General features: G+C 38.1%; 1 protein-coding gene across 1 annotated transcript in view; it reads left to right on the plus strand.

Moving 5' to 3' along the window:
* LOC133617240 (rho GDP-dissociation inhibitor 1-like) overlaps positions 1-23,256 on the plus strand; it is a 45,246-nt gene that overhangs the window by 8,959 nt on the left and 13,031 nt on the right. The window contains exons 2-5 of the mRNA XM_061977107.2: positions 7,643-7,831; positions 11,390-11,473; positions 14,482-14,558; positions 19,891-19,954. Coding sequence (XP_061833091.1) covers positions 7,645-7,831; positions 11,390-11,473; positions 14,482-14,558; positions 19,891-19,954 — 412 coding nt within the window. The 5' untranslated portion in view covers positions 7,643-7,644. The remainder of the gene's footprint in view (positions 1-7,642; positions 7,832-11,389; positions 11,474-14,481; positions 14,559-19,890; positions 19,955-23,256) is intronic.

Here is a 23,256-nt window from a genome sequence, read left to right on the forward strand (position 1 = left end):
CTTTTATTGGAGAAGCAAGCACTATCTATCTTACAGGCTAACATGGAAACAGGAGACATTTACATCTTTCTCCATTTAAAAACAACATTATAAATGATAAATAAAAACAACATTCCCCTATCTAAACTTGTATAAACACCATACTGTCTGAGCAACTAAGATATTTAATTGTGCACATTAAACCTACAGGCTGTGCTTTCTAAGACAGACAGACAGATCGATCGATAATCGAAGCAGTCTGACAACAGGAAGTAAAATTGTGTGACGTCTAGGGCTGCAGCTAACGATTATTTTTCTATCGATTAATCTATAGATTATTTTTTTCGATTAATCGGTTAATCTATAGATTATTTTTTCGATTAATCTATAGATTATTTTTCCTTTTACCGATTTTTTTTTTAATTTAAAATGAAGAGGAAAAAAAAAAAGTAGGCCAGTTTTTTCAAAAGGCATGGCTTTTATTTACAAAAAAAAGTATGGCCACTCAGTCAACATTGACAACAACATGACAAAATATTCTGTAACAATGTAAACATTTAAAACTTTTAACATTTAACAAAATTAAAAGTAGCTTATTTGCTTTTTAATGTGCAAATATAAAAGTAAACATCCAGTGCAAATCTTAATATTCTGGAATAGTATAAGCATTTAAAAAGTAAAAGTATTGCTTATTTTGCTTTAAAATGTGCAAAAATAAAGATAAACAGCCAATACAAAAAAGTGCAAAACGGAAATATTCTGTAACAAGTGTAAACATTTCAACAAAAGTAAAAGTATTGCTTATTTGCTAAAATGTGCAAAAATAAAGCTAAACATTCAATACAAAAAAGTGTACAGTGTAAACATTTCAACAAAAGTAAAAGTATTGCTTATTTTGCTTAATAACACAACAATGATAGTATGATTAAAGTGAAAGTTAATTGTTGGTTTGTACATAGTATATGTAACTGTTAATGTTGTAAAAGGTATTTGCACAACTAATTAACGTTAGCGTTTGTGACACGTCTTGTGCCGTGGGGTTCTTTCAGGACCGACAGACTGAACGCCAGACGGCTTTGCCAGGTTTACAATCTTTTAATTTTACACAAAGTCTTTTCTCTTCCAACTCTTTTCTCTTTCTTTCCTCGCTTTTCAGCTCCTCTTCCTCGCTCGCTCGTCGTCCCCTGTCTCTTGCGGCGTCGCTCCCGGCGCGCCCCGCCTCGCCGCTCGCTCGCCGCCGCCGCCTCTCCACAGCGTTAAAGAGCGCGTCTTTGTAAACACTGAACAGGCACGCCAAACGCGCCTCTCAGAGCAAACGGTGCTTTAGTTTATGAATTTACAACGCAGATACAAATGACACATTCATGTTTTTGTGTAATAATGACAACGTATACGCACGCGGACGATTGACTTGTTGATGGTGATGGCAAGAACGCTGTCGGGGGTTTTCTTTTCAAATGTTCGTTCATAGCCGTTGTGCTGCTATGATAGGCCATTTCCGCTCGACACAGTGTGCATACAACAACATTATTAGGCCGTTTATTGAAATACTCCGACACTTTTGACGACTTTTGGCGTGCTTTTTTCCCCTCGCTCGCATCGTCTGCTTTGCGCTCCGCCATGACAGTAGTGTGACGTAAATATGCGACGCGCCGACGCACAAAAACGCAGTCGACGTATTTACGTAACCGATGACGTCGACTACGTCGACGCGTCGTTTCAGCCTTAGTGACGTCACATAAACTGGAAGTGATGCACCAAACAAACGTTCTTTTCTTAATCATTCAGAAAACACTAAAACTTTAAAAAATCAAAATGGTAGAAAATAAACATATATACATAAAAAAAAGCTAATAAAAATAAAAGGGCTCTTAAGTAGCCAGAACATTATTATTATTTAACATGTTTCTTCTGCCAAAAAAGTATATTATTAATATTATATATTCATTTATTGTATTACATTTTTTATATTATTAATTGTGATAGTTTTGGTGACAATAACCATTATGGTGACTATTATTATCTAGGTTGCAATCATGTGACCCACAGGCACTTCCGAGTTACAGGTCGTAGCCTAGAGTCCCATTAGGCTACAGTTTATTTACCTGTATCAGTGCAAATTTAAGCGTATTTAGAAATGTTTACAGACAAATATATAAGCTAACATTAAAACTATTTAAAATGGGATGGAGTGGATTCATACACTCTTAAGAATTTTTTTTTTCGAAAGATTTAAGCCATTCTTCATTACCAGAGTAACACTGCTCGCCTCGACTGCCCTTCTTTGACACAAGGATTTAAAAAAGAAAAGATTGGAGACACATCATGTGTTCACATATGAGGGTTTCACAAATTAAAGCATGAACAATGTTGGATTTATTCGTGCATCGGTAAGTACGGTATTTAAATTTACATTTAAAAGTGCCGTGCTGCTGTGATCGTGACACAGTGAGAGAAAGGATATGTTTGTTTTTTGCAGTTAATTTCCTGGTACAAATATTTGTCGTCAGTCGTTTTAATGACGTGAAGTTCATATTTTGTCTCATTGTTTAGATTTCCATGTTGTTCAGCAATGTTTAGTTCCAACAATATTTAGCGGTATCAACATTCTGTATGTTGTTGAGCCTTTAGAGATTTATTCATCGTGTTCAAGGGTGACCAAACTACAGCCCGCGGGCCAAATGCGGCCCGCCTGCGTCTTCAATTTGGCCCGCCTACGTCTTCAATTTGGCCAGCCTGCGTCTTCAATTTGGCCCGTGAGACGGCATGAGTTCTGAGAGTCAATGACATGAGGAAACACGCAGCAGGCGATGTGTTGGGAACGTTGCCACAACTTGTTTATAAAGTCTTTAGTTTTTGTGCTGAGATGGTCACTCGTCCTTTATTTAACTGCTAACTGTATCAGTGTTCAAGTAACATCAATACTAACTAAATGTTTTGTCATCTCATCAAATTAAACGCAGACTGAAGTATAAACACACTGAGGTACGAAAATTGTTTATTAAATGTGGGCGTTATCACGCCTGTATATTTTTTTGGCCAAACTATTGCATTGAACCACATGGTGTTGGAAAAGAACAAACCTTGTTTATTTGACTTTATCTTCATTAGCCAAACTGCTTTGTGTTTTATATTGACATCAAAAAGTAAACACCATGTTTTTTTACATTGCTTGTTGTTTTTTCACGTCACAAAGTTATTCCTTTAAAAACCATTCATGTGACATAGCATCAGGGCCAGTTCTTGGCAGACTAAGACTGTTTGTACAATTGTAAAGGGGTGCCTTATTTAAATGAGGATTTTGCGTATACAGTGCGGGGAGACTCTCATTTACTGCACCTTCATGTTATCATGCTCCCACCTGTAGTTTTTTGGTATGTTTTCAAACATACAGGCAACATCTACCACTTTTTATGGGTATTTTAGATGCAGACGTGCAGTGCATTTTGACACCATTTTTATTTTTAAATTTTTTTTTTACCACTTAAGGTGCATTGGAGAGAGTCTGCACTTACTCCGCTCGATACGCAAAGATGCATACTTCAAGAAGTTTGTTTTCAAATAAGAAATCTTTTTAATGATATATATTATGAAAAAAAACAAACCGTTATTTAAAAAAAAAAAGGACACCAAGACGCATCAGTTGAATTTGTTTTGATCAAAATAATGTTGCTGAATAGACATTGTGTCTTAATATTTTTGCTTTCTGACCATCCAAATATGTTGAAACGTACATGTATGACGGAGGATTCTCATCTGTCAATCGTGTGTCTGTGCAGCACAAGCACTGATCCTGCAGCTGTGTGTGTTTGCACAGTTACTAAATAAAACACAGACTATTGCTCGCAAAACGGTGATGAGTGTTGATGAATCACATTGCGTGTGATACATAATTATATTTGCATCCCCCCCAGTATTGTGGGCGTTTTGATGATCAGCATATATTTTGCATATAAATGAAGACAGGGACACAAAATGGATGGCATGCCTTATTCTGCTCACTTAAAAGAAGCAATGCACTTTGCACACGTTTAGTAGGTCAGCTTTGCGTCTGCTATCAAGTTTGCACGTGTTTTACTACATGCAAACATTTAGTTAATCAGGACCTATGTGTCCAACTCCAACCTGGAGAAGAGGATTGCACTTTGTCAGGCGTCTACCTTCAAACCTGAAGACTAAGCTCCTGCTGGTAGCTCTTAACCACAATAAGGTGGCAATCTCTCAGGGGGGAAACTAAAAAACAAAAGTAAAATAATTAAAGTATCCTTCATCCACATTTTATCAACCATCCCGACATTAATTCTTAAACTGAATTTAACCTGTAAGACTTCACAAACAATAGTCAGCATTTACAAAACTGAAAAGTACAGTAGTCTTATGAATAAAACAAAAGCATTCTTCTCAAACTAGTTTATCATCAGGTCAGCTGCATCATGCCTCAAAGTTTCTGCATTCCACACTCATTCTCATAGACCACAGGTGTCAAACTCAAGGCCCGGGGGCCAAATCTGGCCCGCCACATTATTTTATGTGGCCCGTGAAAGCCTAGAAATAATATGCGATAATAAATTGCTTAATCTTTTCTTACTAAATATATTTGTTCTTTGCCTTTTGACATTAAAAATCATGTACTGCATGCGATTGCATATCTTTTAAAATTAAATATTATCAAAATCAAAATATGATATCATGTATTCCAAAAATAATTTTTGTTAAAATAAAGTTAAACACTGTTCCTAAAGATCTGCTTGACTTATGATTTCAAAACAAATTATCAATCAAATTGTAGACTGTAAAATTGACAATAGATTTTATGGTTAAATTCCGCTGAGTTTTTTTACCGTAAAATATTTTTTTTTCCATATACAGTAAGACACTAAAACATTAAAAAACGAACAAAAAAACATTAAAACAAGATTTTACAGTAAAAAAATAATAAAAAAATTGGCAGCTCTGTTGCTTGAATTTTACCGCTGGAAACAGTGGTATTGTTTTTCCATTGCATTCCATTTATAATTTTTTTTTATATGCTGTAAAAAAACCACTGCATTTACTGTAAAATTCTGTTGACTGAGCTGCCAGTTTTTAAAGTAAAATTAAATATTTTTTTTTGCAGCTTATGTAAAAAAAATATTGTTAATGTATTATATATATATATATATATATATATATATATATATATATATATATATATAAATGTCGCTCTTTCCTATCTACCGATTTGAACGCTAGGAACAGCACAGCAAAACGTCAGTTTCAGCTTAAACTCTTAATTTACTAACGCGTCGCTCACTTGATTTAATTTTACGCTCAAGCTTTTTGACCGCAATGTGAATTACACCGCGACAAAGCAATGCGGACGTGACGTCATATGCAAAGCCACCTGAAGCCCAGGGTCCCCACCCAATCAAAGCCCCCCCCCCTGATTTTGACGACGGAATGCAATGATTGGTGTTCATAGCTGTCAATCACAAACAGCTCAGCTACGTTTAGCGATTGTGTACTTTCTCTAGACTGCGTTGTTTTACCGTATTGCTCTGGGCAGGGCTCGAACCCACATCACCTTTACGACAGACTACTATTGAGCTAAAACACAGGCAGTCTTTTTCCATTTGAATTTGTTAATGTTTTAGAGTGTGTTTTTTTAATGATGAAGGAAAAATGAGGGTTGGATGTCCATGTTTATGTGAAGTCACGCGAGTTTACTTCATGTTGTAGACACCTCTGTGACATATTGCTATTATAGCGCTATCACTCTGTTTGAGAGCACAACCATCAGGTTCAATGAGCACAATTGGATATCTTAGTAGCTCAGACAACAATGTGTTTATACAAGTTGAGATTGGGTTATGACGGGGGTCAGCAACCCACGGCTCTCGAGCCGCATGCAGCTCTTTAGTGCTGCCCTCGTGGCTCCCTGGAGCATTTTTAAAAAAAGGATTGAAAATGGAAAAAGATGGGGGAATTTTTGTTTTTGTTTTAGTATGTTTTTTGTTTGAGGACAAACATGACACAAACCTTCCCAATTGTTAGAAAGCCCACTGTTTAATATGTTTGTGTGTATGCTACACCGATGAGAGTATTTGGTGAACATTGTTTTGTCCTACTAATTTTGTTGGTTTTTGAACTCACCGTAGTGTGGACTGTGACGTAACTGTTTGTTTACATGTTAAATCTTCCACTCCTTCTTTGTCTCATTTTGTCCACCAAAAGTTGTATGCTGTGCGTGAATGGACAAAGGTGAGCTTTGTTGTTATTGACTTGTTGGAGTGCTAATCAGGCATATTTGGTCAGTGCATGACTGCAAGCTAATCGATGTTAAAATGCTACTTAGGCTAGCTGTATGTACATATTGCATTATTATGCCTCATTTGTAGGTATATTTGAGCTCATTTAATATCCTTTACTTTCATCCTCTTTGTATATAATTTAATTTTGTAAATGCAGGTGAGATAGGCTCCAGCACCCCCCGCAACCCCGAAAGGGACAAGCGGTAAAAAATGGATGGATGGATGGATGTCTCATGACACATTATCTGTATGTAATATTGGCTGCATTTGAGATAGTTGTTTGTCTGCCATGTTGTTCCAGACCACAGCAAACATTACCTAGCTTGCCGTTTCCTTTGGACAGACACATCTATACTTTTGGCCATTAAAAGCCAGTAATTTCCAGGAGTTATCTCACCTTCTGAGTAGCCTCTGATTTACTAATGGTTTCTATAATTGTAAAAATGTGTAAAGTAAATATTACATTTCAAAATTTCTGTCAACGAAGATTTGCTTCAGCCTGCGACACATAGTCATTTTGATAGTAAGCTATTATAGCTAATATAGACACTTACATCATGTGTTGCCTTCATTATAACACTTAACATTTGTTTTTTGTATTTTTGGTCCAATATGGCTTTTTCAACGTTTTGGGTTGCCAACCCCTGGGTAATGATGATGTAAAAAGTTATTTTGCGCATATTACTTTTTCCACCTTTGTTATCCAGTATAAGCCTGTTTTGACATCCTGTTTTTGTCTTTCGACGGCCCACAAGTTTATAGATTGTCTCTACCATTTCTTGCTAATGTGTGATTGGGCATCCATGCTGTCATTCCTTCTGGTTGTGGCCAGGAATTTGTGTTTGTTTATTATTTTAAGTTTTAACATGCTGTGAGCTTGTTCTGCTCGGGTCACGTCAGCTTGCTGGATTTTATTGTCATTTATTATCAGAGGTTTTTATTTACAATAATGTTTGTGAGAGTGCGTTTGTAATTAGTGGTGTGTGCCCCAGCTCTGGGATCAAAATCTCATCCCTGGATCCATTATATAAGTCCAACACCTAAATGCGTTTAACGCATAGTCATAGTGACCTACTCACTGGTGAGGTTATTTCAGAGAAGTCGAGCTGATGTCACAAAGCAGGCAGAGTTAGGTCAGCATCCACAATACCTACTGAAAGAGGAGCTTCTGCCATTTATCAGCTCACAGCAGCTACAGAACAGGAGGACTGGACACAATTGTGCTTATCAGTTTGTCCAGGAGAACTTCTTTCCAGTAAGCGAGTATTGATTGTGAAGATGCACCCCTTTTGTTTTCTATTGTTTCTAACATTTTTTTTTTCCTATATCAACGTTAAGTCAGTGTTCCCCTCTTGTACTTAACCTTTTTTCAGACATGGCTGAGGATGACCTGACTCCAGAGCAGCTAGCAGCCATAGCCGCCGAAAACGAAGAGCCAGAGCCTGTCAACTACAAGCCACCTGCCCAAAAGACTTTACAAGAGATCCAAGAGCTGGATAAGCATGACGAGAGCCTACGTAAATACAAGCAAGCCCTCCTCGGCTCTGCAGTCTCTGAAACTGGTATGTAGTGTTGTGTTTCTGTTTTGACGCTGAGAGAAAGTACCGTAGTCCTTGAATAATTGATGTCAGAAAAGTTGTCTGTTATACACAGGTATTTGAGCTCCTACTTACCTACTTAGAAACACATGAACAATCCATAATTTTTATGGTAGGTATTTTGTAACAGCGTTTAAAACATACTTTTTTAAGATAAGAAATCAGAACATTCAAAAAAAGTGCATCCATCCATTTTCTATAACACTTATCTTCATTAGGGTCACGGGTAGATTGATAAAGTAAATAAAACGGTAAAACCTATTAATTAATTTGTAATTGATAAAGTAAAGAAAACGGTAAAACCTATGAATTAATTTGTAATTGATTGAGGGAAAAAGGTATTTGATCCCCCTGATCCCAGATCATTTGTTCATTGTGGTTAGAGCAGGGGTGCTCACACTTTTTCTGCAGGCGAGCTACTTTTCAATTGATCAAGTCGTGGGGATCTACCTCATTCATATATATAATTTATATTTACTTATTTATGAAATATATGTTTTTGTTAACAAGTTAAAGGTGTTTAATGATAATGCAAGCATGTTTAACACATATAGTTAATATTGTTAAAAAATTAAAGGTGTTTAATGATAATACAAGTATGTTTAATACATATAGTTAATATTGTTAACAAGTTAAAGGTGTTTAAAGATAATGCAAGCATGTTTAACACATATAGTTAATATTGTTAACAAGTTAAAGGTGTTTAATGATAATACAAGCATGTTTAACACATATAGTTAATATTGTTAACAACTTAAAGGTGTTTAAAGATAATACAAGCATGTTTAACACATATAGATTCCTTTCTTTCATGAAGACAAGAATATAAGTTGGTGTATTACCTGATTCTGATGACTTGCATTGATTGGACAGTGGTGCTGATAACGTCCGCATTTTCGAATGGAGGAGAAAAAAGTCCTCCTTTCTGTCCAATACCACATGAAAGTGGTTGGTTTTTGGCATCTTATTTGTCCAGCTTCCGTACTCCTTTGTATACACTTTACAAGAAATACATTGTCGGCAAACTCCGTAGCTTGCTAGCTTGTGCACGCCAGCTTTCTGAGACTCTTATTTTGTTAGCGCAACTGTGCAGTCGGTCTTTGGAGTTTTGACGACAGGTACGGCGCCAGAGTCTGTTGAAATAAAGTGTTTCTCGCCTTCCAGTCGGTAATTTTAATGAGCTGGCAGCAGCCAGCGTCATCTCAGAAGACCCTCGGGTGCCGTGAATGTCAATCAAGTGACGAAAATGACGTCATAGTGAAGATTTATGATCGCTCATTTTTAGGACTATTTTTTTAATGCCTGGCTGGTGATCGACTGACACACCCTCCGAGATCGACCGGTAGCTCGCGATCGACGTAATGAGCACCCCTGGGTAAGAGTGTCCGCCCTGAGATCGGTAGGTCGTGAGTTCAAACCCCGGCCGAGTCATACCAAAGACTATCAAAATGGGACCGATTACCTCCCTGCTTGGCACTCAGCATCAAGGGTTGGAATTGGGGGTTAAATCACCAAAATGATTCCTGAGCGCGGCCACTGCTGCTGTTCACTGCTCCCCTCACCTCCCAGGGGGTGAACCAGGGGATAGGTCTAATGCAGAGAGTAATTTCAGCACACCTAGTGTGTGTGTGACTATCAGTGGTACTTTACTTTCACTTTTAAATTAGTCCTGTCCTTTTAACTCTTGTGCAATATTGAGATCGGCCATACACACTTGTTTAGTAACTTCTGATCTATCTGATGATTTAAAGTTGATATTATAAAGTATTTATTATTTTACGTCATTGATCGAAACACTGTTTGGAAAATACTCAAAAACCCTGATCTGGCGCGGACACACACAGAGGGAGGAGAGGAGAACATGCTAACTGAAGCGCTTAGCTAGCTTGAATGTTAAGTAGTGAAACAAGAAAATAATAAATGCTTTGTACACTAAAACTGATGTTTAATAGGAACCTTTGTCACAGCAGAGAGTAACCAGTTAAAAAGAGGGAATCAGCAATTGATTAATAAGTCAACAGAGACAATAATACCCCTAAGTACAGCCGCTGACCAGGAATACTTTCAGCCTTGGATATGAATGGGTAGAGGCGCAAGTTTATGGCGACAAAGTGTAAGCAATTTGTGATTTTACAAGGCAAGAAAATTAAATCAAGTATGCCTGCTTGCCAAGTAAGGATGTGTATTTATTTTATCATATAACAGGCGTCTACAGTTCCAGGTATCTAGTCTTGCATATAATCTATGCTGTGCACACTAACATCCAAAACCTGGAAATGACGCAGTAGCCAAATGAGGATATTTATAATATAATAGATTAATAATATATAATAATAATAATAATATACAATACACCATATCAATAATATACAGTCATCATCGGCGGTCACTCAAACGAGTATGACGATCCTCCTGGTAGGGGTGTATCCCTTTATGGAGGATGCCTGTGCGTGTAATATTTTTAATATTACACGCACATCTCCCCACGTTAATCTTTGTTTAACTTGGGGAGACTGGTGCACAGACAGTCACCACACGATCCTTGACAGAATCGGGTCAGGGTCCAGTGGCATAGAGTTCAAGACAACTGGGGACCCTTTTCTGCTGCAGCCTTCTTCCGCCATCGCAGCCGTTGTGGTATTTCTTAAATCTACCGTCTTCCGTTTGCTCCGCCGTTGAGGTCTTCACCGTATCCCTGGCTAGGGGGCAGTCAGGAACTAGGCCTTTGCCAAGGGCCACCTGGAGTAACAGTAGTAAAGGGGTTAACCTCCTAGTGCCCCAAGACCCCATAGAGAAGCCTCCACTGCCGGATGCACTTTAACGTCATGCCCAGGACACTAAACTATACATTATAATATTGATCTACAATATATTAATTAAAGATGCCTGAATAATCAATATATGATGGAATCGTAGCTCCTGAATTGAAATCGAATAGTTGAACTTACAAAATCAGATATGTATTGTCCCTACTGTAATTGGAAAGATTACCTAAATCAACGGGGCGGTGTGGCTCAGATAGTGGAGTGGTTGCTCCTGGTACAAATCCAGTTTCCGCCTTTCGAATCTTTGCCGTTGTATCCTTGGGCAACGCACTTCACCCACCTTGCAGCCTCCCCGGCTGGTGCCGGGCTAGTATGTAGAGGCCCTTGGCGCAAATTGGCAGACATATTTCCATCAGTTTGCCCCAGGGCAGCTGTGGCTACAAATGTATGTTACCACCATCATTGAGTGAATGAATGATAGGTCTCACTGTAAAGTGTTTTGAGTGTCGAGAGAGGTGCTACAAAAATATAATCCATTATTATTATTGTTAGGTGTCTAGTTAGGTAATAGGAAGTGCCTTCGTGTGGAAGGCTAGAATTATCTCAGAAGACTAGAAATATCTCAGAAGACTAAAATTATTTCATAGTTTTGAGCGGTTTAGCACGACCCTGATATGATTCCATAATAGTGTGCTGTTAGTGTGTAATCCTAGAAATGTTGGTGTGAACATGACATGTGTTACGTTCCTGTCATCAGATCCAAGTGCTCCCAATGTCCAGGTGACACAAATGGTACTGATGTGTGAAAGTGCCCCAAATCCTTTGGTGCTGGACTTGCAAGGTGAGTTTGACCACAAAGTAATCTATGCAGAAATAGCATCTTCTTTTAAATGTGTGCATTTAGCATGACAGATGGGAAATGATGATGGAAAAAGACAATGCATGCCTGATTGATGGCATCTCGACTGTCGGATTATTTAGTGTTTTAGACTATCATTTTAGACAACAGAAAATGCAAAAGTCTTAAAAGAAGAACTCCAAAAATCCATTGGTAAACATCCTAGGTCCAAATCTACATGAATGCTTGCGCTCTACAGGCCATACAAATGATTGGTTGCCTCTTGAGGGGTTGTATAAGGTTGTATATTTGAAAGTTTATTGATATAGCAGTTAACTTCGCTGGGGCTGTTGTCCAAATCTGAATCCGCACTGAACTTTTAGTTCGATGCATCCACTTATCCCTACATCGGTTAAGCTCCAATCTTTCTCAGCTAAAAAGAAGGGCTGCTGTGTGCAATTCATGATAGTCACCCTCTTCCAGTTGACATCAAGTTCACAAACTCGACACAACAAAAACTATTATTTTCAGCAATTAAATAACACATATTACGCTTCTCAATTATTCTATAGTTTTATGTGAAAAATTAAAACATTTATCATTTTTGACAAACGCAGGTCTTGATCTTCATTTCTTATGAATATTTAGGGATTCATGTAACAGAAGTAAACCCATACAAATTAAATATTTTAAAAAATAATTTGTAAAATGTACTTCATATAAAATGTTCTTGAATGAGGACTTTGACATCTGATATTGCCCAAGTATGAGATTATATCGGCTTACATCTAAAATCTCCAATATAAGCAGTCCTGCGGCATGTTTACTTGTGCAAAGATGGACAGCCAGTTAACATCTAAATGTCTTCCAATAAGCACACAAATTAGTTTTTTTCTTGTATTTTAGTGAAGTAATTTACAAAAGGTAAACATGGGAGGCTGTAGGGGAGTTAGTAGCAGATGGCAGTTACACAATAGCTAAGCACACAATCGCACACAAGCTAGACATAAATGTCTATAAGTGTCCCTAATTGAACAATATTGCAGTCTAAAACAGCACATTTGTCAATATAAACAAGTGTCAAATAGTTGTAGTTGCATATTACCGGCAAGTGTATTAAAAAAATATCCAGGAACAAACGTTACCACGTCATTCAACTCACTGCGTCATGAGCTTAACTTAATGAACTTTGGGCCATTATGTCTTGCCCAAAAAAAAACAATTACCACCCCACTTCAACTTAGACAGCATAAGTCCAGTAAATAGGTTAGTGTATTTTCACCTCCTATTGTTTTGTTTGACTAATATCATGTAATCAAACTTTTTCTAACATTCCACACGACAAAATAATAAAAACTTATGTACATCCCTGATGAAATCGTATCGGAACAGTATCGGTTTCAGCAAATACCATATTTTTTTGGACTATAGGGCGCACTTAAAATCCTTTCATTTTCTCAAAAATCGACAGTGCGCCCTACAACCCCTATTAATTCTGGTTGTGCTTACCGAACTCGAAGCAATTTTATTTGGTACATGGTGTAATGATAAGTGGGACAGTAGATGGCAGTCACACACAAGAGATACGTTTGGACTCGGGCCTGTAGCTTAGCTTTTTCACTTACCGCACCTGTGCTAGTAAATGAAAAAAATTAGTAGCGTAGAACATTTTGTGTAGCACAGATTTTTTTTGTAGCAATATGAAATGTCTCAAAAATCACAATGTCATTATTAACACTGAATGTGCACAAGCCCTGCTACGTTGGTCTCACTGTTGTCTTTTGACATTGCTCATGTTAAAGGCTCACCAATGTGGCAATGTGTTTGACGAGGCAATGAACACAATTGGATTCTGTTTATTTTCTTCACAAATGAAAAGAACAGAACATTTTGAAGTGCATCGAAGATAGCTAAAGAAATGTAAAATGCTGGATTAATTTGGAATACGAATGAGATGAAAGATAATGAAGCAGGTATATTAAAGGCGAATAATAAAGCATACACAAACCTCTTCACGCTGCATTTGGGCACTCCAAACTGACTAACTTACCGCACAAGTGGCAAGATAGTCCAGAACAATAGCAACGGTCTTGCCCTTCGGATATAAAACTCCTTCCATCAATCCACAGAGCCTTTTGAATGAACTCCGAGACATTCAAAAGTTTTGTTTCCTTGATTCTTCGTCCAAAAATTCCTTCGAAAAAACTCTTCTGCCTGTCTTACTTTGCATCAGACCTGCATCCGCCTCAATATATTCTTGGTAGTAGCGTCATGTTCGTAGCGCAATGCAAAATCATTCCTTGATGCTGTCTGACATTTAACATCAGCATAGCCATTAGAGACGTAATATTCCGTGCCAATATTACAGCGAACATCACTTTAAAAAGGTTGATAGCTAGTGTGACATCATTGGTCAACTGGAAAAGTAATTCAGTTATCTGCACTAAAATGAAATAAGCGCCCATGCCCCCCAGAGGCATATGGAGTATAACCAATAGTCGCATTAGAGAGAGTGCATGGACTCTCTCTACTGCGAACTGTTTGAGAAATCAGACTAATTTAATGCATGGAAACGTAGTGACTGATGGGTCTTTAGCTTGACATTGATTGGTCTTCAGCTTGACAAAGACCCAACACATTTTTTCAAAGCAACAAAGAAGAATAAGCATGTTATAGTCCTATTGGGGCCTTACTAAAAGCATTTTTTTTAAACCAGTATGTTCTAAATTCAAGCGCTTTGTCAGATTCAAACACACTTTGAATGAGCTATTGTGGGACTGCTGAGAATGAAAAACACTATGGAGGTGGGTTCAGATCCGAGTATGTCATTGTGGTTTGTGAAGCCCTTCGAGGCACTTGTGATCAAGGGTTATATAAAAAAATGTTGATTGATTGTACTTTTGAAATTATGGTGGTCCTGTGATGAAGGAAACATCATACTGTAGGATGAATATATGAAATATGAAGGACATGTTGATACATGTTCATTTTGTTCTTTTAATTCCCAACAGGAGACTTGGAAGCCTTTAAGAAGGAGGCCTTTATTCTAAAGGAGGGTGTTGAATACAAAATAAAGATCAGTTTTAAGGTAAGAGCTGATTATTCGTGGCCATGCCAAATATCGAGTTAAAGTCTATTATAACATGTCGAACAAATATTTTCTGTTCGGTGGGTTCCCTCCGGGTACTCCGGCTTCCTCCCACCTCCAAAAACATGCACCTGGGGATAAGTTGATTGGCAACACTAAATTGGCCCTAGTGTGTGAATGTGAGTGTGAATGTTGTCTGTCTATTTGTGTTAGCCCTGTGATGAGGTGGCGACTTGTCCAGGGTGTACCCCGCCTTCCGCCCGAATGCAGCTGAGATAGGCTTCAGCACCCCCCGCGACCCCGAACGGGACAAGCGGTAGAAAATGGATGGATGGATATGATATTAGACCTGCCAATAAACTAAGGTTTTTGTTTTTTAACCTTTCCTGTTCAGCAACTTAGCTTAATTGTGCATACAATTCAGTGATTCTCAAACTGTGGTACGAGTACCACTAGTGGTGCACATGCTTCATCTCGTGCTACGTCAGAGAATCACTTAATTAAGTAATTATTGTTTTATTTTTAAATATTTAAACACAGTGTTACTGTTCAAATTGTGTGTAATGTTACCCTGGCCAGAAATATTACATATATTTGTTAAATACAATCTCTGCCTTGTTTTTAATGAATACTTGGGCCTACTATGCTACTATATTTTATTGTTGGACATTATGGTGGTACTTGGTGAAAAACGTTTGAGAACCACTGATATAAATAATCTGCCTTTTTGTGCCATGACACATTTTTTATACAACACGTGCTGTGATGTGATGTCTTTTTTTGTATTTACTTGGAATACTATCAAGCAGTGAATAACAACATTTTCCTGGGAGCACTAAACATTCATTTGCTCAATCATTTTCCATACCACATATTCTAATTTCAGGACCAGTAAATTTTCATCCACAAACTCAAAATGGTTTAAACAAAATGGTCTGTAAAGGTTTTATATTATTTTCCTGTTGATGTTTGGTTTCAATTCACTAGCTCAGTAGAAAGATAAATGCTTTTAAAAAATACTACATTTGAGTCAAATTTTAGAGCTTTTACTTTGAAGCATTGTAAAACTGAACATTCAGAAATAAAGTATGTCAATTACAACTTAAATAACAGACAACATCCTTTTTTCCCACGGACAGGCAATTTATTTGTGGCAGTGGGAGCGGTGTCAATATGTAAAGTCATCAATAATTTGCATAATTGGCTTTATGAAGCATGTATTTTTTTTTAAAGGCTAAATAAATATTATAGATATATTTAAGGACAAATCTGTGTTATTAGTTATTAGTGTTAACATATCTTTTTCTTGTTATGTTATATTGTTTTGCTCTAATTCTCAATTGTTGCTGCTTATTTGTAACACAGGCTGCTTTTTGTACACACCTGGTTTATTGACATATAATATTCTGTCCTCTCTTAATGTTGAAATTTAGTTTGGCAGATATGTATTTTATGTCTTTTAAATTAGATGTTTTAAATTAAATGTAATTGAAATTAGAGATAGGAAACTTCCAACTTGAGGTTGTTAATAGTCTCCACAATAAAGTTACTGTAAAACTAAGCACACAAGAGACAGTATAACAATGTATTCATGAAGTGCACATACAGTATAATTATCATGTTAAATCAACAATACAGTTTGGTATAAAATGAAAAAAGCGATACAATTACATTAAAAGCCTACTGAAATGCGATTTTCTTATTTAAACGGGGATAGCAGGTCCATTCTATGTGTCATACTTGATCATTTCGCGATATTGCCATATTTTTGCTGAAAGGATTTAGTAGAGAACATCGACGATAAAGTTCGCAACTTTTGGTCGCTGATAAAAAAGTATTGCATGTACCGGAAGTAGCAGACGAGTAGCGTGATGTCACAGGTTGTGGAGCTCCTCACATCTGCACATTGTTTACAATCATGGCCACCAGCAGCGAGAGCGATTCGGACCGAGAAAGCGACGATTTCCCCATTAATTTGAGCGAGGATGAAATATTCGTGGATGAGGAAAGTGAGAGTGAAGGACTAGAGGGCAGTGGGAGCGATTCAGATAGGGAAGATGCTGTGAGAGGCGGGTGGGACCTGATATTCAGCTGGGAATGACTAAAACAGTAAATAAACACAAGACATATTCTATTAGCCACAACACAACCAGGCTTATATTTAATATGCCACAAATTAATCCCGCATAACAAACACCTCCCCCCTCCCGTCCACATAACCCGCCAATACAACTCAAACACCTGCACAACACACTCAATCCCACAGCCCAAATTACCGTTCACCTCCCCAAAGTTCATACAGCACATATATTTCCCCAAAGTTACGTACGTGACATGCACATAGCGGCACGCACGTACGGGCAAGCGATCAAATGTTTGGAAGCCGCAGCTGCATGCGTACTCACGGTACCGCGTCTGCGCATCCAACTCAAAGTCCTCCTGGTAAGAGTCTCTGTTGTCCCAGTTCTCCACAGGCCAATGGTAAAGCTTGACTGTCATCTTCCGGGAATGTAAACAATGAAACACCGGCTGTGTTATCCGGCACAGTAGTCAAGGGGTGCATTCTACGCCGGGGGTGCGTTGTCCGGCACAACACCTGCCGCAATACACCGCTTCCCACCTACAGCTTTCTTCTTTGCTGTCTCCATTGTTCATTGAACAAATTGCAAAAGATTCACCAACACAGATGTCCAGAATACTGTGGAATTTTGCGATGAAAACAGACGACTTAATAGCTGGCCACCATGCTGTCCCAAAATGTCCTCTACAATCCGTGACGTCACGCGCAGGCGTCATCATACAGAGACATTTTCAGCAGGATATTTTGCGCGAGATTTAAAATGGCACTTTAGTTAGCTAACCCGGCCGTATTGGCATGTGTTGCAATGTTAAGATTTCATCATTGATATATAAACTATCAGACTGCGTGGTCGGTAGTAGTGGGTTTCAGTAGGCCTTTAAGTAAAGGTTTGCTCTCATGCCGCTAGCTTAATGCTAACATACATTGGACCAGCCCATTGGCAGGCTAACAAAAAATAGCATCATCATCGTTTTAAACATGTACAAATGTTTAACAAATGAGATTTTAACAACAAAATGTACATAAAACCACAAATGAACTTCTATTTGCAGGCATATATTTTCACCAAACTGTGTGGCAACGTTTATTGATGCTAACTTAGTGCATAAAAGCAGCAGACTCGCTACGTAGCCTGTTTCTCAAACATCAAACTAATTTCAAAACAAATAACATAGTCAATGTTTTGTGGAACATGATTGGCAGGAGATGGCAGCACATACAGCATATCACCTGGAAGGTTGAACTTTTACCTTCCTGTATCACAACATCTTAAATAGATAGTACTTTATTGATTAAGAATATTTGTCAAAAATTGTTTCCCCACAATTGAAATCCCATTATCAGCATGAGTGATTTTACAACACCTCTAAATATGACTATTAAATATGTAATTTTCCTAATGAACAGATGATGTATGACAAACGTGAAATACTTACACGTTCCAATGCTCAACAAGATATAGGAATGAAAACTAGTAAACAATAGCTGTAATCTAACAAACGTTTTTCTTCTGTGAAAGCAGCTTTCAATCACTTAATTAAGTGATTACTGTTCAGCAGCTACACACCGCTTTAAACATAAACCTCTCTAGAATAAAAGTTTTACTATATTCCGTCCATCCATTTTCTACCGCTTGTCGCTTTTTGGTAATCACATGTTTTGTTGACAAACGTTGTTGACCATTTATGCCAGGGGTGCCCACACTTTTTCTGCAGGCTACTTTTACACTACTTTTCAATTGACCAAGTCGAGGGGATCTACCTCATTCATACATATAGTATTATATTTATTTATTTATGAAAGAGACGTTTTTGTTAACAATTTAAAGGTGTTTAACCTCTAAAGGCCTTAGTGGCCACATGTGTGGAAAGCACCTTTTAGCTCTTATTTCCAAAATTGTGTACACTACTGAATTGGGGTCTTATGCCGACATATGGACACTTATACTGCTATCTGGTGGTGTCAGAAGAATATAACATACAATGGAATTTGGAAAAAAAAGTGTAAAAATATAAATTAGCATGTCGCTACACATGAAGTACACATTTGTTACTTATGGACTAAGTACATCATATAAAAAGATGATTTATTAGTTTTTATTGTAATTAGGGTCCATCCATCCATCCATCCATTTTCTACCGCTTAATCCCTTCGGGGTCGCGGGGGGCGCTGGAGCCTATCTCAGCTACAGTCGGGCGGAAGGCGGGGTACACCCTGGACAAGTCGCCACCTCATCGCAGGGCCAACACAGATAGACAGACAACATTCACACTCACATTCACACACTAGGGCCAATTTAGTGTTGCCAATCAACCTATCCCCAGGTGCATGTTTTTTTGGAAGTGGGAGGAAGCCGGAGTACCCGGAGGGAACCCACGCAGGTCCAATACGCCCAAATAGCAAAGAGAAATAAAAAAATCATGTAAACAAACAGCTTGGGCCTTAAGAGGTTAATGATATTACAAGCATGTTTAACACATATAGATTCCTTTTTTTCATGATGACAAGAATATAAGTTGGTGTATTACCTGATTCTGATGTCTTGCATTGATGTCCGCATTTTGAAATGGAGGAGAAAAAAGTCCTCCTTTCAGTCCAATACCACATGAAAGTGATTGTTTTTGGCATCTTATTTGTCCAGCTTCCATTCTCGTTTTCATACACTTTACAAAAAATACATTAGCGGCAAACTCTGTAGCTTGCTAGCTTGTGTGCGCTAGCTTTCTGAGACTCTTATTTTGTTAAGCGCATACAGGATGAAGCAGTGCTTTTATTATGAAGATAGGAACTGTGCAGTCGGTCTTTAGAGTTTTGACAGCAGGTATGGCGCATGAGTCTGTTGAAATAAAAAGTGTTTCTCGCCTTCCTGTCGGTCATTTTTTCTTAATAATGATCTCACAAGACCCTCGGGTGCCGTGAATGTCAATCAAGTGACGAAAGTGACGTCTTGGTGAAGATAGATGACCGCTAATTTTTAGCTTTATTTTTTTTAATGCCTGGCCGCCGATTGACTGACCCACCCTCGGCGATCAACGTAATGGGCACCCCTGATTTATGCGGACGTCAACTTAAGTGTGACGTCATAAAAAGAAAATGGTGGCCTCTTATTTGTGTTGGTTGGCATAAACAGGTTTTTGACATAAGCGGGTGTATCATACAACATGTAAATAAAACGGTAAGATATTGATATTAGGAATTCAAGTTAATTGAGATGTTACATTAATGTTTCAACAATACTTTTTCTCTCCTCAGGTGAACAAGGAGATCGTTTCAGGCCTCAAATATGTGCAGCAGACGTACAGGAAAGGAATGAAGAGTGAGTGAATAGTTTTGATATTTTTTTAAATGTTCTTCCATACAGAATTGTCCAAAGTGCGGCCTTAGCTCCTTTTGATTTTGTCTCGTTCTAAAATACGATCACTAAAAATGTTTTAAAAAGTGAGGACCTCGGAGCAAAAAAATTTGCTCCTCGGTCTATTTGATTTGCAAAATGTGTGCACATGTGCACGTATTTTCATTAAAAGGCTACAAAAATATGTATATATTAAAGACAATACTTTGTGTTATTTAGAGTTAAATTATACCTTATTATTCTATGTTTGCATTTTATTATGTTTTTATTAGAGATGTCCGATAATGGCTTTTTTGTGGATATCCAATATTGCGATATTGTCCAACTCTTAATTACCGATTCCGATATCAACCGATACCGATACATACAGTCGTGGAATTAACACATTATTATGCCTAATTTTGTTTTGATGCCCCGCTGGATGCATTAAACAATGTAACTTTACCATGAATTGATTAACGTTAAACAAGTTGAAAAACTTATTCGGGTGTTACCATTTAGTGGTCAATTGTACGGAATATGTACTGTACTGTGCAATCTACTAATACAAGTTTCAATCAATCAATCAATCAATCAATCAATCGCTTCCGGTCTGATGATTTTAGGTTTTCCAAAATAAGAGAACAACTTCAACTCCAGTTATAGAAAAAAGTGCCAACATGGCACTGCCATATTTATTATTGAAGTCACAAAGTGCATTATTGTTTTTAACATGCCTCAACACAGCAGCTTGGAATTTGGGATATGCTCTCCCTGAGATAATCCTAATAACCACTACAACTATGGGAAATACTATACTTTGACTTTCACAAAGTGCATAATTACATTTTTTTTTTAAACATGCCTCAAAACAACAGCTACAAAAACAATGAAGGCACATAGCTTCAGTCCAGAGTATACTAGAGAATACTTGGGGGGGTGTATATTGTAGCGTCCCGGAAGAGTTAGTGTTGCAAGGGGTTCTGGGTATTTGTTCTGTTGTGTTTATGTTGTGTTACGGTGGGGATGTTCTCCCGAAATGTGTTTGTCATTCTTGTTTGGTGTGGGTTCACAGTGTGGCGCATATTTGTAACAGTGTTAAAGTTGTTTATACGGCCACCCTCACTGTGACCTGTGTGACTGGGCCGGCACGCTGTTTGTATGGAGGAAAAGCGGACGTGACGACGGGTTGTAGAGGACGCTAAAGGCAGTGCCTTTAAGGCACGCCCCCAATAATGTTGTCCGGGTGGAAATCGGGGTAAGGGTTGCCTCTGGAGATTTTCAGGAGAGGCGCTGAAATTCGGGAGTCTACCGGGAAAATCGCGAGGTTGAAACCGATACGGATAATTTCCGATATTACATTTTAAAGCATTTATCGGCCGATAATATCGGCAAATGTATTTTTTCTAGGGATGTCCGATAATGGCTTTTTGCCGATATCCGATATTGTCCAACTCTTAATTACCAATATCGATATCAACCGATACCGATATATACAGTCGTGGAATTAACACATTATGCCTATGGTGAAGATAAGGTAATTTTTTAAAAACTTCATAAAATAAAATAAGATAAATAAATTAAAAAACATTTTCTTGAATTAAAAAAGAAAGTAAAACAATATAAAAACAGTTACATAGAAACTAGTAATTAATGAAAATGAGTAAAATTAAAATTAGTGCTATTAGTGGACCAGCAGCACGCACAATCGTGTGTGCTTACGGACTGTATCCCTTGCAGACTGTATTGATATATATTGATATATATTGTAGGAACCCGAATATTAATAACAGAAAGAAACAACCCTTTTGTGTGAACGAGTGTGAATGGGGAAGGGAGGTTTTTTGGGTTGGTGCAATAATTGTAAGTATATATTGTGTTTTTTATGTTGATTTAATAAAAAAACAACAACAAAAAAAACGATACCGATAATTTCCGATATTACATTTTAATCAAATCAAATCAACTTTATTTATAAAGCACATTTAAAATTTACCACAGGGGTAGCCAAAGTGCTGTACAATGGGCAGGTTAAAAGATAATACGAGTACCGAGCAAACACAACACAAACAGAACACGATAAAAAATTAATAAATAAAATAGAATAAATAAAAACATAAAAACAGGTTCACAGCAGGTGTATTATAGGGCGCCATTGCAGGATGGATATCACTCAGTGTTAAAAGTAATGGAATAAAAGTATGTTTTTAAGAGAGATTTAAAAACGGGAAGAGAGGAGGCTTGTCCAACACCCAGAGGTAGGTCGTTCCAGAGCTTGGGAGCAGCAACGGCAAAAGCTCTGTCACCTCTAAACTTCAGCCTTGTGTCAGGGACCGTCAGTAGCAGCTGATCGGCTGGTCTTAGGGATCGGGTGGGGCAGTAAGGCTGAAGGAGGTCGGAGAGATAGGTTGGCGCGAGGTTGTTTAGACATTTAAAAACAAATAAAAGGAGTTTAAAATTGATTCGATAACGCACAGGGAACCAGTGAAGGGACGCTAATATAGGGCTGATGTGCTCACGTCTGCGGGTCTGTGTTAGCAGACGAGCAGCAGAGTTCTGCACGAGCTGCAGGCGGACGAGGGAGGCCTGGCTAATGCCTACATACAGGGCATTGCAGTAGTCAAGACGAGTTGAGATAAAGGTGTGGATTAATTTCTCGAGATCATGTCCTGATAGAAGCGGTTTCACTTTCGCTATTTGGCGTATTTGATAAAAGCTTTTTTGAACGACGCTGCTGATTTGTTTTTCGAATTTAAAATCTGAGTCGAACTTTACCCCCAGGTTTGTGACACAGTCGCTGAGATACGGGGTCAGAGTGCCGAGGTCAGCGTTGGGGGAGGGAGAGCGACTTGGACCGAACAACATAATTTCTGTTTTGTCTTCATTTAGGCTCAGGAAGTTAGCTGAAAGCCAGACTTTGATGTCGTGCAGGCAGTCAATAAGACGTTGAACTGTGTTATTTTGTGCCATGGGAAAATAAATCTGGCAATCATCGGCATAAAAATGAAATGCAATACTGTACTTCCTAAAAATAGAACCAAGGGGGAGAAGGTAAAGCGCAAATAAGATTGGGGCAAGGATTGAGCCTTGGGGGACCCCATGTGGTAAAGGAGTTGTGGAAGACATAAAACTGTCTACTTTTACACAAAAACTCCTGTCGGTTAGGTACGACCGGAACCAGTTGAGGGCGGCGCCCTTAATGCCCACACAGTTCTCAAGGCAAGTGATTAAGGTGGTGTGGTCGACGGTGTCAAACGCAGCAGACAGATCTAAAAGCACCAGGACAA

This window comes from Nerophis lumbriciformis, linkage group LG16 (assembly GCF_033978685.3).
Source record: "Nerophis lumbriciformis linkage group LG16, RoL_Nlum_v2.1, whole genome shotgun sequence".
Lineage (NCBI taxonomy): Eukaryota > Metazoa > Chordata > Actinopteri > Syngnathiformes > Syngnathidae > Nerophis > Nerophis lumbriciformis.